The sequence below is a fragment of the Anarrhichthys ocellatus genome, unplaced genomic scaffold, assembly GCF_004355925.1.
Source record: "Anarrhichthys ocellatus isolate YVR2014 unplaced genomic scaffold, GSC_Weel_1.0 scaffold2, whole genome shotgun sequence".
NCBI lineage: Eukaryota > Metazoa > Chordata > Actinopteri > Perciformes > Anarhichadidae > Anarrhichthys > Anarrhichthys ocellatus.
Window position 1 is genome coordinate 6,051,235 of NW_022280032.1, and position 14,430 is coordinate 6,065,664.

General features: G+C 39.7%; 1 protein-coding gene across 2 annotated transcripts in view; it reads left to right on the plus strand.

Annotated features, from left to right (window-relative positions):
* nell2a (neural EGFL like 2a) overlaps positions 1 to 14,430 on the plus strand; it is a 70,483-nt gene that overhangs the window by 16,096 nt on the left and 39,957 nt on the right. For both annotated transcript variants that reach the window (XM_031856799.1, XM_031856790.1), the window contains exons 9-12: positions 1,546 to 1,648; positions 3,972 to 4,063; positions 5,575 to 5,680; positions 6,077 to 6,205. In XM_031856799.1, the coding sequence (XP_031712659.1) occupies positions 1,546 to 1,648; positions 3,972 to 4,063; positions 5,575 to 5,680; positions 6,077 to 6,205 (430 nt within the window). The remainder of the gene's footprint in view (positions 1 to 1,545; positions 1,649 to 3,971; positions 4,064 to 5,574; positions 5,681 to 6,076; positions 6,206 to 14,430) is intronic.

Sequence of the window (14,430 nt, forward strand, 5' to 3'; positions counted from 1 at the left end):
TCTGGAATGATGTGCCTGTCATACTTTATGTGATTGTGTGGCTGTTGCATGCCTACATACATGTTTACAGGCATGTGAGCGCGTCATAAAATATATAAATATGTGTGTTTGTCTGTGCGTGTGTGTGTCTTCTGTGCCTGAGAGAAAGGGAGAACATGCATTTTTCATCATGTCTGCAACACTGTGTTGTTTTGTGTTGCGTGTGCACGCATCCATTTTTATGTGTGTATTTCAGTATCTACAGTTTCGTGTTCATCGCTCCCATTGTAGGTCTTGGCTTTTGTTTCGCTCTCCTGTTCATCAAGTGTATGAAGGTGGGGGTGTGTGTGTGGGTGTGTTTTGGTAGTGTCGAGGTGCAGAGTGCAGGGGCCCCATTGTCGACGGCTTGTATTCTCATTATTTCCTTGCATTAGAGGCGGGTTGCCCCAGTTACCCGAGAAAAGATACTGTATTGAAAACCTCCACAGTAGTCGGGATTAGACACATCAACAACAGTGCTTAGTAATGCTCAGCTCTCTCAAGGGTCTACTTTGTGTTACATAAAGTGTGAATAATTGCCAAAAAGAGAATTAGGAGCGATTGGAGATCTGGGGCTTGTACCACATTAGCGAACAGATTTCACTCCCTGTCAGTCTACTCAGCTTTGGAACATGAAACTCATTCACTGCTATTGAACTCCTCCAACGAGCCAATGAGGTGCCTTCGCGCACCACTACCCAACATGCAAAAAAATGGGAAATCACATATCTCTCAGTGCACCGCACCTAATTGCTCTTGACAGATGATAATTATCATCAGGGATTTGTTCTGCCCACTCATCCAATGAAATTGCTTCATTCGCCAGGAACGTTGTGCTGCCATTCCTGGGCTGCAATTAAGGAATTAGATCGGATATGTTCCTTACCTTATGTGTGGCAATTAGCTGTGACTTTTAAAATTCAAAGGTCATGCATTAAGATGTTATCAATTATGTGGATCAGGTTTGTAGATGTTGCTGTCGCAGAGCTTCCATCCGTGGAAGCAATGCTAATTAAAGGCACGACCGAGGGAAAAGGAGATAGCATTGGAATATATTAGATTTACAGGTTGCTGTGGAAATCTACTGTAGCTTTACAACACTGTTTTAAAGAGTAGGCATACCCTTGATTTCCCCTCCAGCATATTTACGAAATGCAACAGAGTGGGGGATGACTAGGGGGTCTGGTCACAGCATTTATTATGCTGAAATTTAAATTTTGAGGAAAAAAAGAAAATTATTTGCAGTTTGGCATTTTTGTTTAGAAATGGTGTCTCGTTGACACTGTGTGTACCTCGACTTTTCAACTGTAAAATGTCTAAGTTAATCTGTACATAACATGATCACCATACTGTAATTACTACCTTTAAGGATCCCTACAATTGAAAATATGTACGTCTGTGAAAAAGACAATATCAGTAGAAGTATCATCAGATTTCATTCCTTGATATTGATATTTGCCTGCACATTATCAGTTGGCCTATTTAAACTCTTTAAACAATGTGTTGTCTTTCTCTCTTTCTCACCAGAACGGCACAGTGCAATGCGAGGCCATCTCCTGCCCTCCCTCTCAGTGCCCAGCGGGCACAGCGCCTGCCTACATAAAGGGTGCCTGCTGCAAGGAGTGCCAGCGTGAGTGGAGTACCCTTAACCTCATCACCCTCCTACACTCGTACAATCACGCACACATACAACGGCAAAACAACCACCACCAGATTCAGAGCGCACATCACGCCTCCACAAGGGCTGCCTGACAATTGACCAGGGCTCTGCTGTGTTGCTAAGCTACCTCCTAACATGCCTCTTGAGATGAGTCCATCCTTTTGAATATACATGGACCCAATCAATTATTCACTAGCTGGCTTCAAAACACAGATGGCCACCAGTCACACAGACATGAGCCAGTAGATCTGGGATCACCGCATGTGATGTAAAGTAGTTCCTATTTATGGCAGACATGTTGAGGTTTTGAGAAAAGTGAAGATGACAGAAATGTTAAATGCCTGAAATGACGCACACTGTTACTGGCAATAGTGTCCTCTTAAATGTCCGCTTTCTAACATTTGAGCTCTGATATGTTCTTGCTGGATAAATAATTCTGTTTCATCACATATCTACATGGAGGGTCTGTTTTTACTCACACAAGATTCAGCAATGAACTCTTATTAGCCTCCTCACCGCGGCACTCTGCATCTCATATTCTCTCAATAAAAAAAGGGATTTCAGAGGATATTAGCTTTTCTCACCCCATCATTCTTCTGGTACTAACCCAAATGAAACTTAAGTAAATGTGATGTATTAGCTTTTAAAAGGTGGAAAGACCTGTCTGTCAATGTATAGAACAAAGGAATGAATTAGCATAGTTCAATATTAAGAAGATTATTCTCCACTATGAATTATAGAAGGCTACAGACCATATGAATGATACTTTATGTTTGTATAATATTTCGTTGTAGATCTCACTCCACAGCTTGAGCAAGCTGACTTCACTTGAGAACTTTCTCACCACACACTCCCACACGCTGCTGCCGTCGCTCTCCTGCTTCTCTTGCAAAGCAAGTAACAGACAAGACTCAAGTCTTTATCAGCAAGAAACCGTTCGTCTTGGATTCTAATCAGCTTGCGTCAGCATCATTTCCACTGACCCATGGGTCATGGCTACAACACAGGGGTTTTAAAGTAGGAATCCGAATCTGCTGCTGTGTTACACAAATGTAAACACGTAGCTGGTAATCCCCTTAAAGTCAACACCCCTGTGCTCACTTATCTCAACGAGGTAGACAAACACACAGCTAATTAAGCATGCTCCGGCTTTGGAGAGAAGAGTGCCGCAAGTTTCCCGGCTACAAAGACATGATTGGCTCTCCAAATTAAAGCCTTATCTGGCAGCACAAGGTTTTGCAGGGAGGAGTTCTGAGTCTGTTTTTTTTTTTTTTGATAGTCTGTCAAGTAGAACGTCAAAATGGCTGTTTCAGAAGTCCTTCGCTTTCATGATACACTGCCTTGTGAGAGGGCCCGACCTGCGGTGTCAATCATTTCTCTTCCTCATATCAGTCTGAATCTGTCTGACCTCAGCTCTTCATCAAATGCGGACTTTCTGCCCATGTGATTATTTTCGCGCCCCTCCTGCCCCAGAATAAAATGAAACGGATTCTCCTCAGCGCCGCAGTGAGGGGCGCCTTCTCTCTCTTCATGTTAATTATTTCATCGTGCTTAATTGGGTTTGATACGCTTGATTTGGTTTGACTCAATTTACCCAAGGAGTTAAACAAAGCTGTAAATAACAAGGACAGATTGTATCATACATGTAAAACAGCTCTGTTAGATAAGATTCCTGGTGTTCCGCCAGTGTTCATGTCCACAACCAAGTGTAGGAGTGTAGATTTATGTATAAATATGAATTTATTTGGGTGGATAGCGGGATGAAAATGTATGCAATGAGAATCTGTTATTAGATAGCTTGAGAAAATATGAAATGAGAATTTATTATGAGTAGATTAACTAGGTAGATTAACTAGGTTGCCTCTTGGTGACTTTCTCGCCAGATTTAGTGAATTTTGCTACTCGCTACTTTCATTGTAAAAGATTTGCCAACACTGCACAGAGTTTTTAGTTGGACAGTTTTTAAAGTGTTGCTAGTTTCTCAAGATAACCAAACCTAAACTCTAAACTGAGGATTTCTTCAACAACAGATTGAGCTCACAAAATAAATCAAAATCAAAAACATCTTACAGCAATGTCCATTTTAAAATGCATTCAGTCACAGATATCTTTAGAGGGGCTATTTCATGCATTGCATTCACATGTGTTAGTAGGAAAGAAAAATATGGCTTTTATGTTGAATATGATATTAATGAAATGTGTTTTTAGGAGAGTAATGCGGTTTTATGTGTAAGTTCATTTTTGACATGTTTATTTGTGATTACGCTGATGATGTCTCTGTGTCTCCTACCAGCTGTCTGCTTGTTTGGTGGAAGAGAGCTCGTGGAGGGGGATCAGAAGGCTGTGCGGGACTCCTCTGGCAGGTGCCTGCTGTTTGAATGCAGGGTAAGTCATGTCAACACACACACGCACACACACACAGACACACAGACACTTAATAAAACACATACACACTTTCACATGCTTATTCAAAATTATTTGATCAATCCTCTTCAGGAAGAGACACCATAATAACTCATGTAACCAAGCACTTCAACTCTAATAATTTCCACGTAGCGCTGCATGACAGCTCACTAAATACTCATTCCACAGCTACCTTGGCGAGGCCTGAGAACATAAATCAAACCTCAATGAGCCAGAATGCAAGATTGTCCACTAAATTGAACTGGCCTGTCAGTGTTTTCTTTGTAATGTAAAGAAATTGACCAAATCCCTCTAATTTAGTCTACATTTGTATAGGCCAGAGCAGTGCACCTGTCAATCATAGGATGCCACCGCCATTCTTCAGTACCAATCATCAGACACCACAGTGGTCCCAAACGATATTCATTTCCCAATTATTCCAACTTATTTGCTTTTGTATGCCTGACGCACCAGATGGGTGGGTCGCTCGCTTTAGGGAGTAATTCACTTGATGCCATTATGCCTGGCATGCCCAATCAATCACAGAAAAGTGATTTGAAGTTTTTAATCACCCAACTCTATTGTATCAACCAACCCCTCCATGAATTCTGCAAAGCCCCATCAGAATCTGCAGTTTCAGACAGCTGTCTGGCTTGCTGGCCCACACCTGGCCCATCTGTAGTCCCAGTTAACTGACTGCAGTCCCAGGCAGATCAAAGAAATGGGGACGGGGTGTGCTGTCAATCAGCCCACTGTTGCAGACTCCTGCAGGCTTCCCCTGACAGCTGCTTGTCAAGCCTCTGATCTTCAGTCTGCCTGCTGGCTGCAGGGGGTGGGTGCAAGTTTTGGGTAGTGGGTGGCAAGAAGTATACAGTACAGCTTGTTTGGAAAGTTGTTTGGGGACTTTTAGGGGAGGTTCTTTTCAGAATTTCAAGCAAGCACACTCTGTGTACGGTATGCACAAGTGGAGGTCATGACCCTTGTACATAACTGTGGACAGATCCGTAAGTAAAATATTTGCCCACTACAAATAGCTAGAAAAAGCATTCTTTGTCCAACTGTGTGTCGTGTTAATGACTCTAAATTAGCATCAGTCAGAGGGACACGGATGAGATCATTAGAGAGGCCTGCCAAAGGCATGCTGGGAAAAGGAACCCCCAATCAGGTTTTATACTCTGAATAAACACACATGCAGGGATAATCCACAAGATTGATTCAATGTTTGTATAATAAAGATGCATCCTGAATCCTGATGTGAAACATTGAGGATGACAGGAGAAGAGAAGAAGACCGCTATTATTTCCCTTCAGACGTAGTCTGGGAAAAAAATTGCTATTGACCAACGAGTAATTGGTTTGTAATGAACACACGGGGGGGATGAACATAGATGAATAATTACCTTCATAATTACATCCAGGTCCTTAGCAAAGGAACGAGGGGCAGAGTGGACCTAAGAAGTAGCTCACGAGGATTGTTTTCTCTGCTCATCACAGGACAGGAGCATGCGTCGCGTGGTCCCCAGTGAGCCGTGTCCCGAACTCAACTGTGCTGAGTCGGAGCAGATCACCTTGAATGACAGATGCTGCAAAGTCTGCAGAGGTATGGAGGAAACCTTCTCCTATTCCACATTGCTTCTATGCCGCACAACATTCATTTCATATGGTGGAACATGAGTATTTCAAGTTGTTATTTTCCCATTTTTACAACAGTTTTGGAATTTACCAGCTAAAAAATGCAACAATACAAAGACTATAAAACGAGCTATTATAGGTTTATTTCCCTTAAGATCATGAAGTCAGATGTAACAGATGGAAATATAGCAAATTAGCGTAATTTTGCCCTATTATGACTTGGAAAGAAGCCACAGTATGGACTCTCAGAGAAAAGGTTGTGATACTATGACATAACCTTTCCACTGGCCCTGTATGCCTCCATCACTCCTCTCGTCTGCTCTCCTCTGGGTCTCAACCTTTTCCTCTGCGGGTCTCCCTGCAGGTCATGACTTCTGCTCAGAGGGCCACGGCTGCGTGGAGCACTCCGACTGTGTGAACCTGGAGGCGGGAGACTGCTGTGTTTGTAAGGATGGCTTCCGCCCGCTGCGAGACGATAATGCCTACTGTGAAGGTATGACATGGCTTTGAATAACAACCTCTGACTTTTAGCAGAAGTTTATTTGCCTTCCGAGAGTGGTTACAAGGTTGTTTTTTTGTGATTGTGCCTGGGCTGCATCAAAGGGGTCATGAGAGGAACCTGCTCATTGCTTTTTGGGAGGACATTGATTTTTTTTTTTTTTCAGTTTTATTTTATACACAGAAGAATTTACAGTTGTAATGTCACTCCGACTGCTCGGTCAAATCATAGCAGAAGTTATCTCAAGACACTTTTCATATAGAGCAGGTCTAGACCGTACTCTTTTTTTACAGGAACACAACATTCACTCACGAGCAAGGACCGGGCAAGAACAACAGCCCCCTTTAACAGAGAGAAAACATGGACACAACCAGGCTGTGGGTGGGCGGCCATCTGCTTCAACCGGTTGGGTTGAGAGAGAGAGAGAGAGAGAGAGAGAGAGAGAGAGAGAGAGAGAGAGAGAGAGATAAACAAATCAGAGGGCACACATTTCTCCATCACAAAATGATTACAGACAAATAAAAATACATGTTTTTCATAGAAATAACATGGTGGATAGTCAGAGTGTGGGGGTCAGGGAAGTGAATATACGACGACCTTAAACTCTTTATATGTTTGCGTGATTGCACAGACTTTCTTTCCTTTAGACGTGCCTGTATAACCACCAACAACACCTTGCCCTAACCTTAACATTTAGTACAACTGTTGTGTTTCTTTTATTCCCGCCAGGGTTATCTCAAAGTACGAGATGTGACAGCTTATTTTACACCTTTCAAAAGTGTTTTCTGCTATTCATTTTGGAACATTATAAAAGCTGCTTCCACAGACTTGTTTCAGGCCCAAGGTGGATAATCCAGCACAGTAAATATTTATTTGTTCATGCTGACCTGACACCGGAAAGAATTCCCTCAAAAAAGAAACTTTAGCACCATGTTTTTATATTTGAGTTGCTTTTGTTAGTTTGATTGAGTTCTAACTGAAAAAAAAAAAATATATATATATATACAGTATATATAAATATATACACATTGAATTGCAAAAGAATGTAGCCATTTGCTAAATACCCATGTAAACACTTTGTTGAATTCATGCTTTTATCACTTAATCCTTTTGTGATGGGAGACTGTAATCCCCTGATTATATTTGCATCCACAACACGCAATAACTGCTTTTCGTAATGCTTTTTCTTTGAGAAACTAATGTTTGTCTTCTCAGTCAGTTGATCAATTTGTGATATAAAAACATGCTCAAGGGCTTTATGTATGCATGCATAGTGTCACTCTGCTGGGGGAGTGATTATAGTCATGCCATCGACCATCAGTGAGGTCATTCATTACTGACTGGACACCAAGGCTCAGATGTCACCACGTTGCACTTTTCTACGTAAAACGCAATGCGATTGATTATGTCAGCACTGCTCTCTTTTAAAAACAGCCAACGTTTTACTTGATTGGCTGCTGAATGTTCCACATTAAAAGCATGCTCTATACCTCATTGAACAGGCCATCTCATGTTGATGGTGAAGCTATAAAAAACCTGCACAAGAGTTCAAACATTCACTCACTGCTCCGGCTGAATTCCTCTTCTCACATCTTGACTGAATTCTACCAGATGCATCGTTAAAAAGTGATGACTTTATCATCTCCAACGCTATCCTGCAGTAAAATATGAAGTAAACATCATGTCATAACTGCACCTCAGGTATTAATGAGCAGAGATGGCATCAAACTTGTTTAGAATCTTCTGCGTATGACAGCTGCCGTGTCAATATATAGTCTTTCTTGATCTTCCCTCTGCATTGTGTGTGCGCAGTTTCAGAGGATCTGTGAGTACATGCCTCTGCCTTTTTTTTTTTATCTACAGTCGACACACCCCCTGTAATATCTGTTATGTCACCTTCATCAAGATGAGGCTTAACTGTCAATTAGCACCTGTATCCAGGATGCTAAATTAAAGAGTAGTAGTTCACAGCTTCTGCAGATCAAACATTAATTTACAGATATGAGCAGTTGTCCAGGTATTAGACAGTCTCAGGGAGTCTGCATGATTGAAGATATGTTTTGAATTAATGGGAAATTGTGTTGTTGGTCGTAGGCTTTGTTCAAATGGCAAATAATGCCATCCACCATACACGTGTTAAACTATGATCTCTTTGAAAAGAGTCAGACGGTGGTGGAAAGTAATTAACATTTACTCAAGGTCGGTGCTTAAGTACAACTCTGAGGCACTTGTAGCTTTTATTTCTATTTCACATTAATTAAATGTACTATGTATAGTATACAGTACACCACTGCATTCCAGATACTCAGATGTCATTTTTTTCTACTAATTACTTTGCAGATTAAGATTTTACATAAACACATTTATAAGACCTAATGTATTTGTAAGGATTTATAAAACTCTTTATAAAAGTTAATAATCATGCACGTTGACTTATAAAATGTTTTGTAAAGTATTATAAATGGTAATTATAATATTTTAGTTTAGAATTGTTAAGGTTGATAATTTCATGTCAGCATTTTCCATTCCTCTATTTAGGGTAAGAGTGTCTCAGGAAGGGTATTGCATTGTCCTAATATTGTGCTGAAAGACTGGACACATGGTGAATGCAGCTGATCATATACACATTGACACAAAGAGATGTGCCAATTTAGTACAGTATATCTATACTTGTCTGTTGAACATGTTTCCACAGTTAGAACAGTGCACATTATCTAATCCCAACTCTATTAAGCATTGGCATGACATGGATTTAAAACTGCATCTATACTGATACCTATTTATAATTCAAGTAAATTCTGCAGTGTTATATGAAACATGCCAAAGACTGAAGTAGACACATTGCACTAAAGTACATATCTCGACCCTCAAAACTTGTGTTTAATATTAATCTAATTATATAAGCAATATAACGGTCTTACTCTAAACACAGTTTCTTGTTTCCTTCACAATATAGTTGGGCTCTACAGAAATGTAATAAGGTATTGAGGAAAATAATAATTTGTAAAAAAAAAAAGTATTCTTATTCAGAAAATACATTGCAATGATATTGACCTGAAAATCTGCCAAATGTCTGTTAAATATCCCTGAGTATTAAAACTTACTTCAACACTACATGGGAGCTTAAAGTATCGTTGGGTTGCCGGTAGCCCTGACTCTCCCCAGGGAGAGGATGTAATGAAAGAGAGATGATTTCCAGGGAAGGCACTTTCCCCGTTTTGAGCGACAGCAGTCTATTATTGTATGATAACCACTAATAAGCTGCCAGTCAGCAAGGTCTATCATATCAATGCATAATCGAGGAATTTAAAAATCCTCTAGAATTTGCCCACCCAGATGGTACCGTTATTGAGACCAATGCGCTATAATGACAATCAATCTGGGGCCACCCTGCATGAATACTAGCTTTTGATACTCGAAGAACATTTTGCTGATTAATACTTCTACAATTTTGAATGCAGGTATCTTTTTTGTAATGTAGTTTAGTTTTTTACCTTGCAGTGTTGCTGCTTTTACTTTAAAGCTGCACTAATCAATACTTTTATATTAACAATGGATCAAGTGTGTAATGTGAAAGGTGTCGAATCATCCATTTAATTTAAGTGAGAGAAAGATGAGACATGACGATAAATATCTGACTCTTAATTGGTTTTAAATCATAGCTACATTTTTGTTCCACTCATACATTGACGTTGTTTTGCCAAGAAATGATCCTGAAAACAATAAGAAAATATTCCAATAGTATTTTTTGCAGCTCGTTGCTTTTTTTTTATCAATGTTATCACATGTGCAATATCCAAGGATATTTAAGTGGTTCATTGTGGTGGAAATAAGCAACCCATCCCATTACCTGTGTGAAACTAAGTACACTGAAAAAAAAAAAAATAAGTGACATTTACTTGAAAAAAGCTAGGTAACAATTTGCACTCAGAAATTCCGAGTAATTTTTACTCAGGAATTCTCAAGTTAAGTTTACTTACTAGTAAGAATTGTTTTTTGTCCAAAATTTTCAAGTAACTTACTTGCAAATGTTTTCCTTAGACATAAAATGTACTTAGGCTTTGATAGTAATCTTTACTCAGGCTACCTTTGCATCTAATTACAAAACCCCAGTAAAACTCAATTAGGTGTTTCATGTATATTTAACTAGCTTTTCTTTACTTTTTCAATTGAGAAATATTAAGTAATATTTACACAATATATCTTTTATCTACTACTACTACTCTACACAACTGTTCAAATATGAATGTTGCATTTTTTTTTTAAACTGGGCTACTGTTAATTTAATAAAATTGTCATAACATAAGGCTTCTACAAAACTTCTTTTAAACTACAGCAGCTTTACTTGTTAACTGGTGAAAGAGGTCACAGAGGTCACTGCTGACAGACACACAAATACCAACATATACTGTATAATCTGGTTGGCATTGCCAGACAAAACATTTCTAAATCAGTGCTGCCAATAAGAAATTTAAGAACACAAACATTTAGTCATTTAACAAACACTTTTAATTTGAAACGATGGGTGTTGCTTGACAACACTTAGATACACATAGATGAAGCCCATGAGCAGAAGGCAAGCCTTTGCCACACTTTGACAGTCATCAAGAACCTCTTTTCCCTCTGACGACGAACCCGATTGTCAGGAGTGAAGCCTTTCTGTGTTGCATTTCCATGGATGACAAGGATCTTCACGACATGTTGAGCATAGTCCTCTTCAATGACTTCTTTGAAATTCAAATTTACTAATGTTCACTTTTACATCTTCGAGTCTGATGTGTTCTCAAAAAATGACGATAGTGGGGGAAACAAAGAAAAATATCGAATGTGTTCAAATGCGTCATTATGCATCAATTCTCAGTGTATATGAGCCCAACATAATTTTATATAATATTAGATATCTAAACTTTACCAGGCTGGGTGATTCCAGCATGGGTCTTGCAACTCCGCCCTTTGTCCCAAGTATCTCCAGAAAGTTGGTAGTGCAATTGTCCAATTTCGACAAACGTTTCGCTCCAGATGAACTGTGGTTATTCTTCTGAACTCCTCATTGACCTGAAACAAGAGACAATAAAAAAACAACATGATCAAGATGAGGTACCTTGCTAAAACAATTAATGCAGTAGTCCTCCCAGTATAGTGTACTATTCACAGCAACACAAACTATGACTTCAAATGTATATGTCAAGTTAATTAAACTATAACAGTACTAAGTTGATTTTACCTGATGTCAACTTGCTGAGAGTGAACGTCCTTTAATATTCTGTGAAATATATAAAGAAATTATGTTAAAACATAAACACACAACATTAAATCTGAATTTGGCTTAAATCTTCATATTGATAGCATGTTTTATCCCCACACAGAAAAACAGCACATAAACAAGCCAACATAACGTTAATACTGAGATACACAGCAGGCCTGGTCATGTTGATATGCGACACTAACTCAACACAGTACTGGCACCTTGTTTCATGCCCAAAGCCTTCATCATCAAGGACACCGCACTGGATAGAGACATAAGAGACCAGTTTAAAACTAATGACAGAAATATAAGTTACTTTAAAAATATGTCAGAATATGATAGTGACAAAATAATGTTAGGTGTATTAGACTCGCTCTAAAGTCACTAATTCCACCACGTATGGGATATTTTGAAACGCTGCCGTCCTTGTTCAGGTTCTGCTGTTCCGTCGTCTCGTTGAAGAAAGGAGCGCGAAATCTCCTCTGACGTCACCCCCTGAGTACGCGCTATAGGTTACCAGGTTTTACTGGTATTACCCAAGTACATTTTACTTTGTTGTGTCAGGTAGTGCATTCAATACAGTAATTTAGTAGATATTACTTAGTGTGAATGATTAAAATGTACTTATAAAAATGAGGATACATAATTACAAACAAACACCAAGTAACACATTAAATAAAAGGTGATATTTTAAAGTAAAAGCACTGGAATGATAATTTCTTGTAAAATTTACAAAAATAATCGAGGTAATAATTACAGGGCCAAAAAGTCTTTTTTTTTCAGTGTACAAGCAGACAGACTTGTGCCTCCAACATCAACAAAATTGAAAAGTGAAATTGAATGGCAGTGTTTGTATCAGACGCTGCTCAGAGAAACCTGAAATTGACTCAATTTGTTGATGGGGTTCTCTCAAAAGCAATTGATTTGATGTGTTTCTCTGTAACTTACTATATGATTATGTGTGTGTGTGTGTCCTGTGTTGAAAATGAAAGAACTGTCTTGTCAAAAGATCGAGGATACCGTGGGTCGATGAGAGAATGCCTTTATATAATAGGTACACTATTTTGTGGCTGCAAGGAGATGTACAGAAAGATGAGTGAAATCGTCTGCTTTTAATTCTAGATGAGTTTCAATACAGCCGTGCCTGTGAGACGAGATGAGAAGTCCAACTTAGAGGCAATTCTGTGTATTGAACACAGCAGAGAGATCATAAAGCAGAAAGAACGAAGCCCACGAGTACATAGGTTTCTATGTGCGCACATTCCTTTCTTCTCATCCAAAGTACAGACAAACATCACAAAAAGCAGAGACAGATACTAGCTCTTTAAAACAATCCTAGGTCAGAGATGGGCTCAAAATAGCCGATGAGATCACTTCTGTGTAAATTTTTCATAGAAGCAGCAGTAGGGAAAACTCAGGGGGATACTAGCCCTGCCTCTGTGTAAGTCTCTGTGTGTATGTGTGCAGGTGCCTGTCTGTGTATGTGTGTGTTTGAGTGCTTAGTTCTCCAACAGGAAAAAAGAGCCCAGTTATTTTTCCATCCTCTCCTCCTCACGGTGCCGTCAGACTGGAGGCCTATTTTGCTACATGCATGCGTGTGTTTAGGACAGAATTAGACAGAGGGGCGAGCAGTGGAGAAGTGACAGACTGTGTGATTGTCTCTAAATTGAACAATCAGTATAGTTCAACGTGTTGAGATAATACTATTATTCATCTCGGCATTGTAGAGGACTGCAGACAGAGTGACATTTCCCATTGTTGTCTGGTTTTGAAATGCCCTACTTTAGAAAGTCTCCGTTAGGATTGCTCGAAACGAAGGGCTGCTTGGGTGTTTTGTATTGTATCCATGTGGGAAATGTGAAATACAAAATGATACCCCGTAAAATCGAGGAAATAGAAAGAGACAAAGTACAAGATTTCATTTTGATATAAAGTGTACAGTGTGTAGTGTGTTATTATACTAACTCACTTTTTCAAATTTGGTGCACAAATTTAAACAAATCCCGTTTGATAGTTCGGTAGATGGATAGATAGATGGATAGATAGATAGGTTGGTAGGTAGGTAGATAGCCATGCCCATAGTTGTTTGATTTGTCAAGGTTTTGAGAGATCTGTCTCAGATTTCTGCCTCCATTATACGATGGAGGTGAATGGAATAGTGTTTGTGGTGTTCACAAAAGAGGAAGACATTTAGTCCGTCACTCAATTCATACCCCACATCCTGGACCGTCTGCAACATTCAGCCCCAAATAGTCATAAATGTCCACAAAACTTTTGAGGCTGATTGGTCCACTAGTATGCAGAATTAACCGAGGAAAAACAGATATACACACATGCATACACACACACACATGATCTCCCCACGGGCTTCTGCCTGGTGGAGATAACTACAGTGCCGAATGGTCATTGTAATGAAGAAACATGTCAGCCAGTGCAGCGCCTGTGTGTGTAGCTCAGTGAAGTGTTTTTAATAGATTTTGGATCACAATGGAGTTTTATGGCACAGATGAACAAGTCAAACCAGGCTTGGGCTTCACAGGTAATACTTGTTAGAAGGATCAAGTCATTGTTGGTTTTGGATTAGTCTTAACATTGATGAAAAAGAAGTCTAGCCTGCTTTCACACATAGTGAGGTTTTATTGCCTGTAAGCCACGGCTGTGTGTTTCTGTGTGCGTGTGTGTGTGTGTGTTTGTGTTTTTGTGTGCGTGTTTGAGTCAGCATATCGTGTGTGAACATAGACCGATGCTGTCTTTTGAATGTCACAAGGTTGCAGCAGGCTAATTGGCACTGACTGAAGAGCACGGCCTACTCCAAAACCAAATCACTGCCGGGATGCCCCCCCCCCAACCCCGCACACACAAACACACACTCAGATGAATCACACACATATAAACACGTAGGCACCGCATATACACATTCTGACTGGCTGTGTGTGTTTGTACACACCTCACCTCTGTGACCCCACTGAAATGT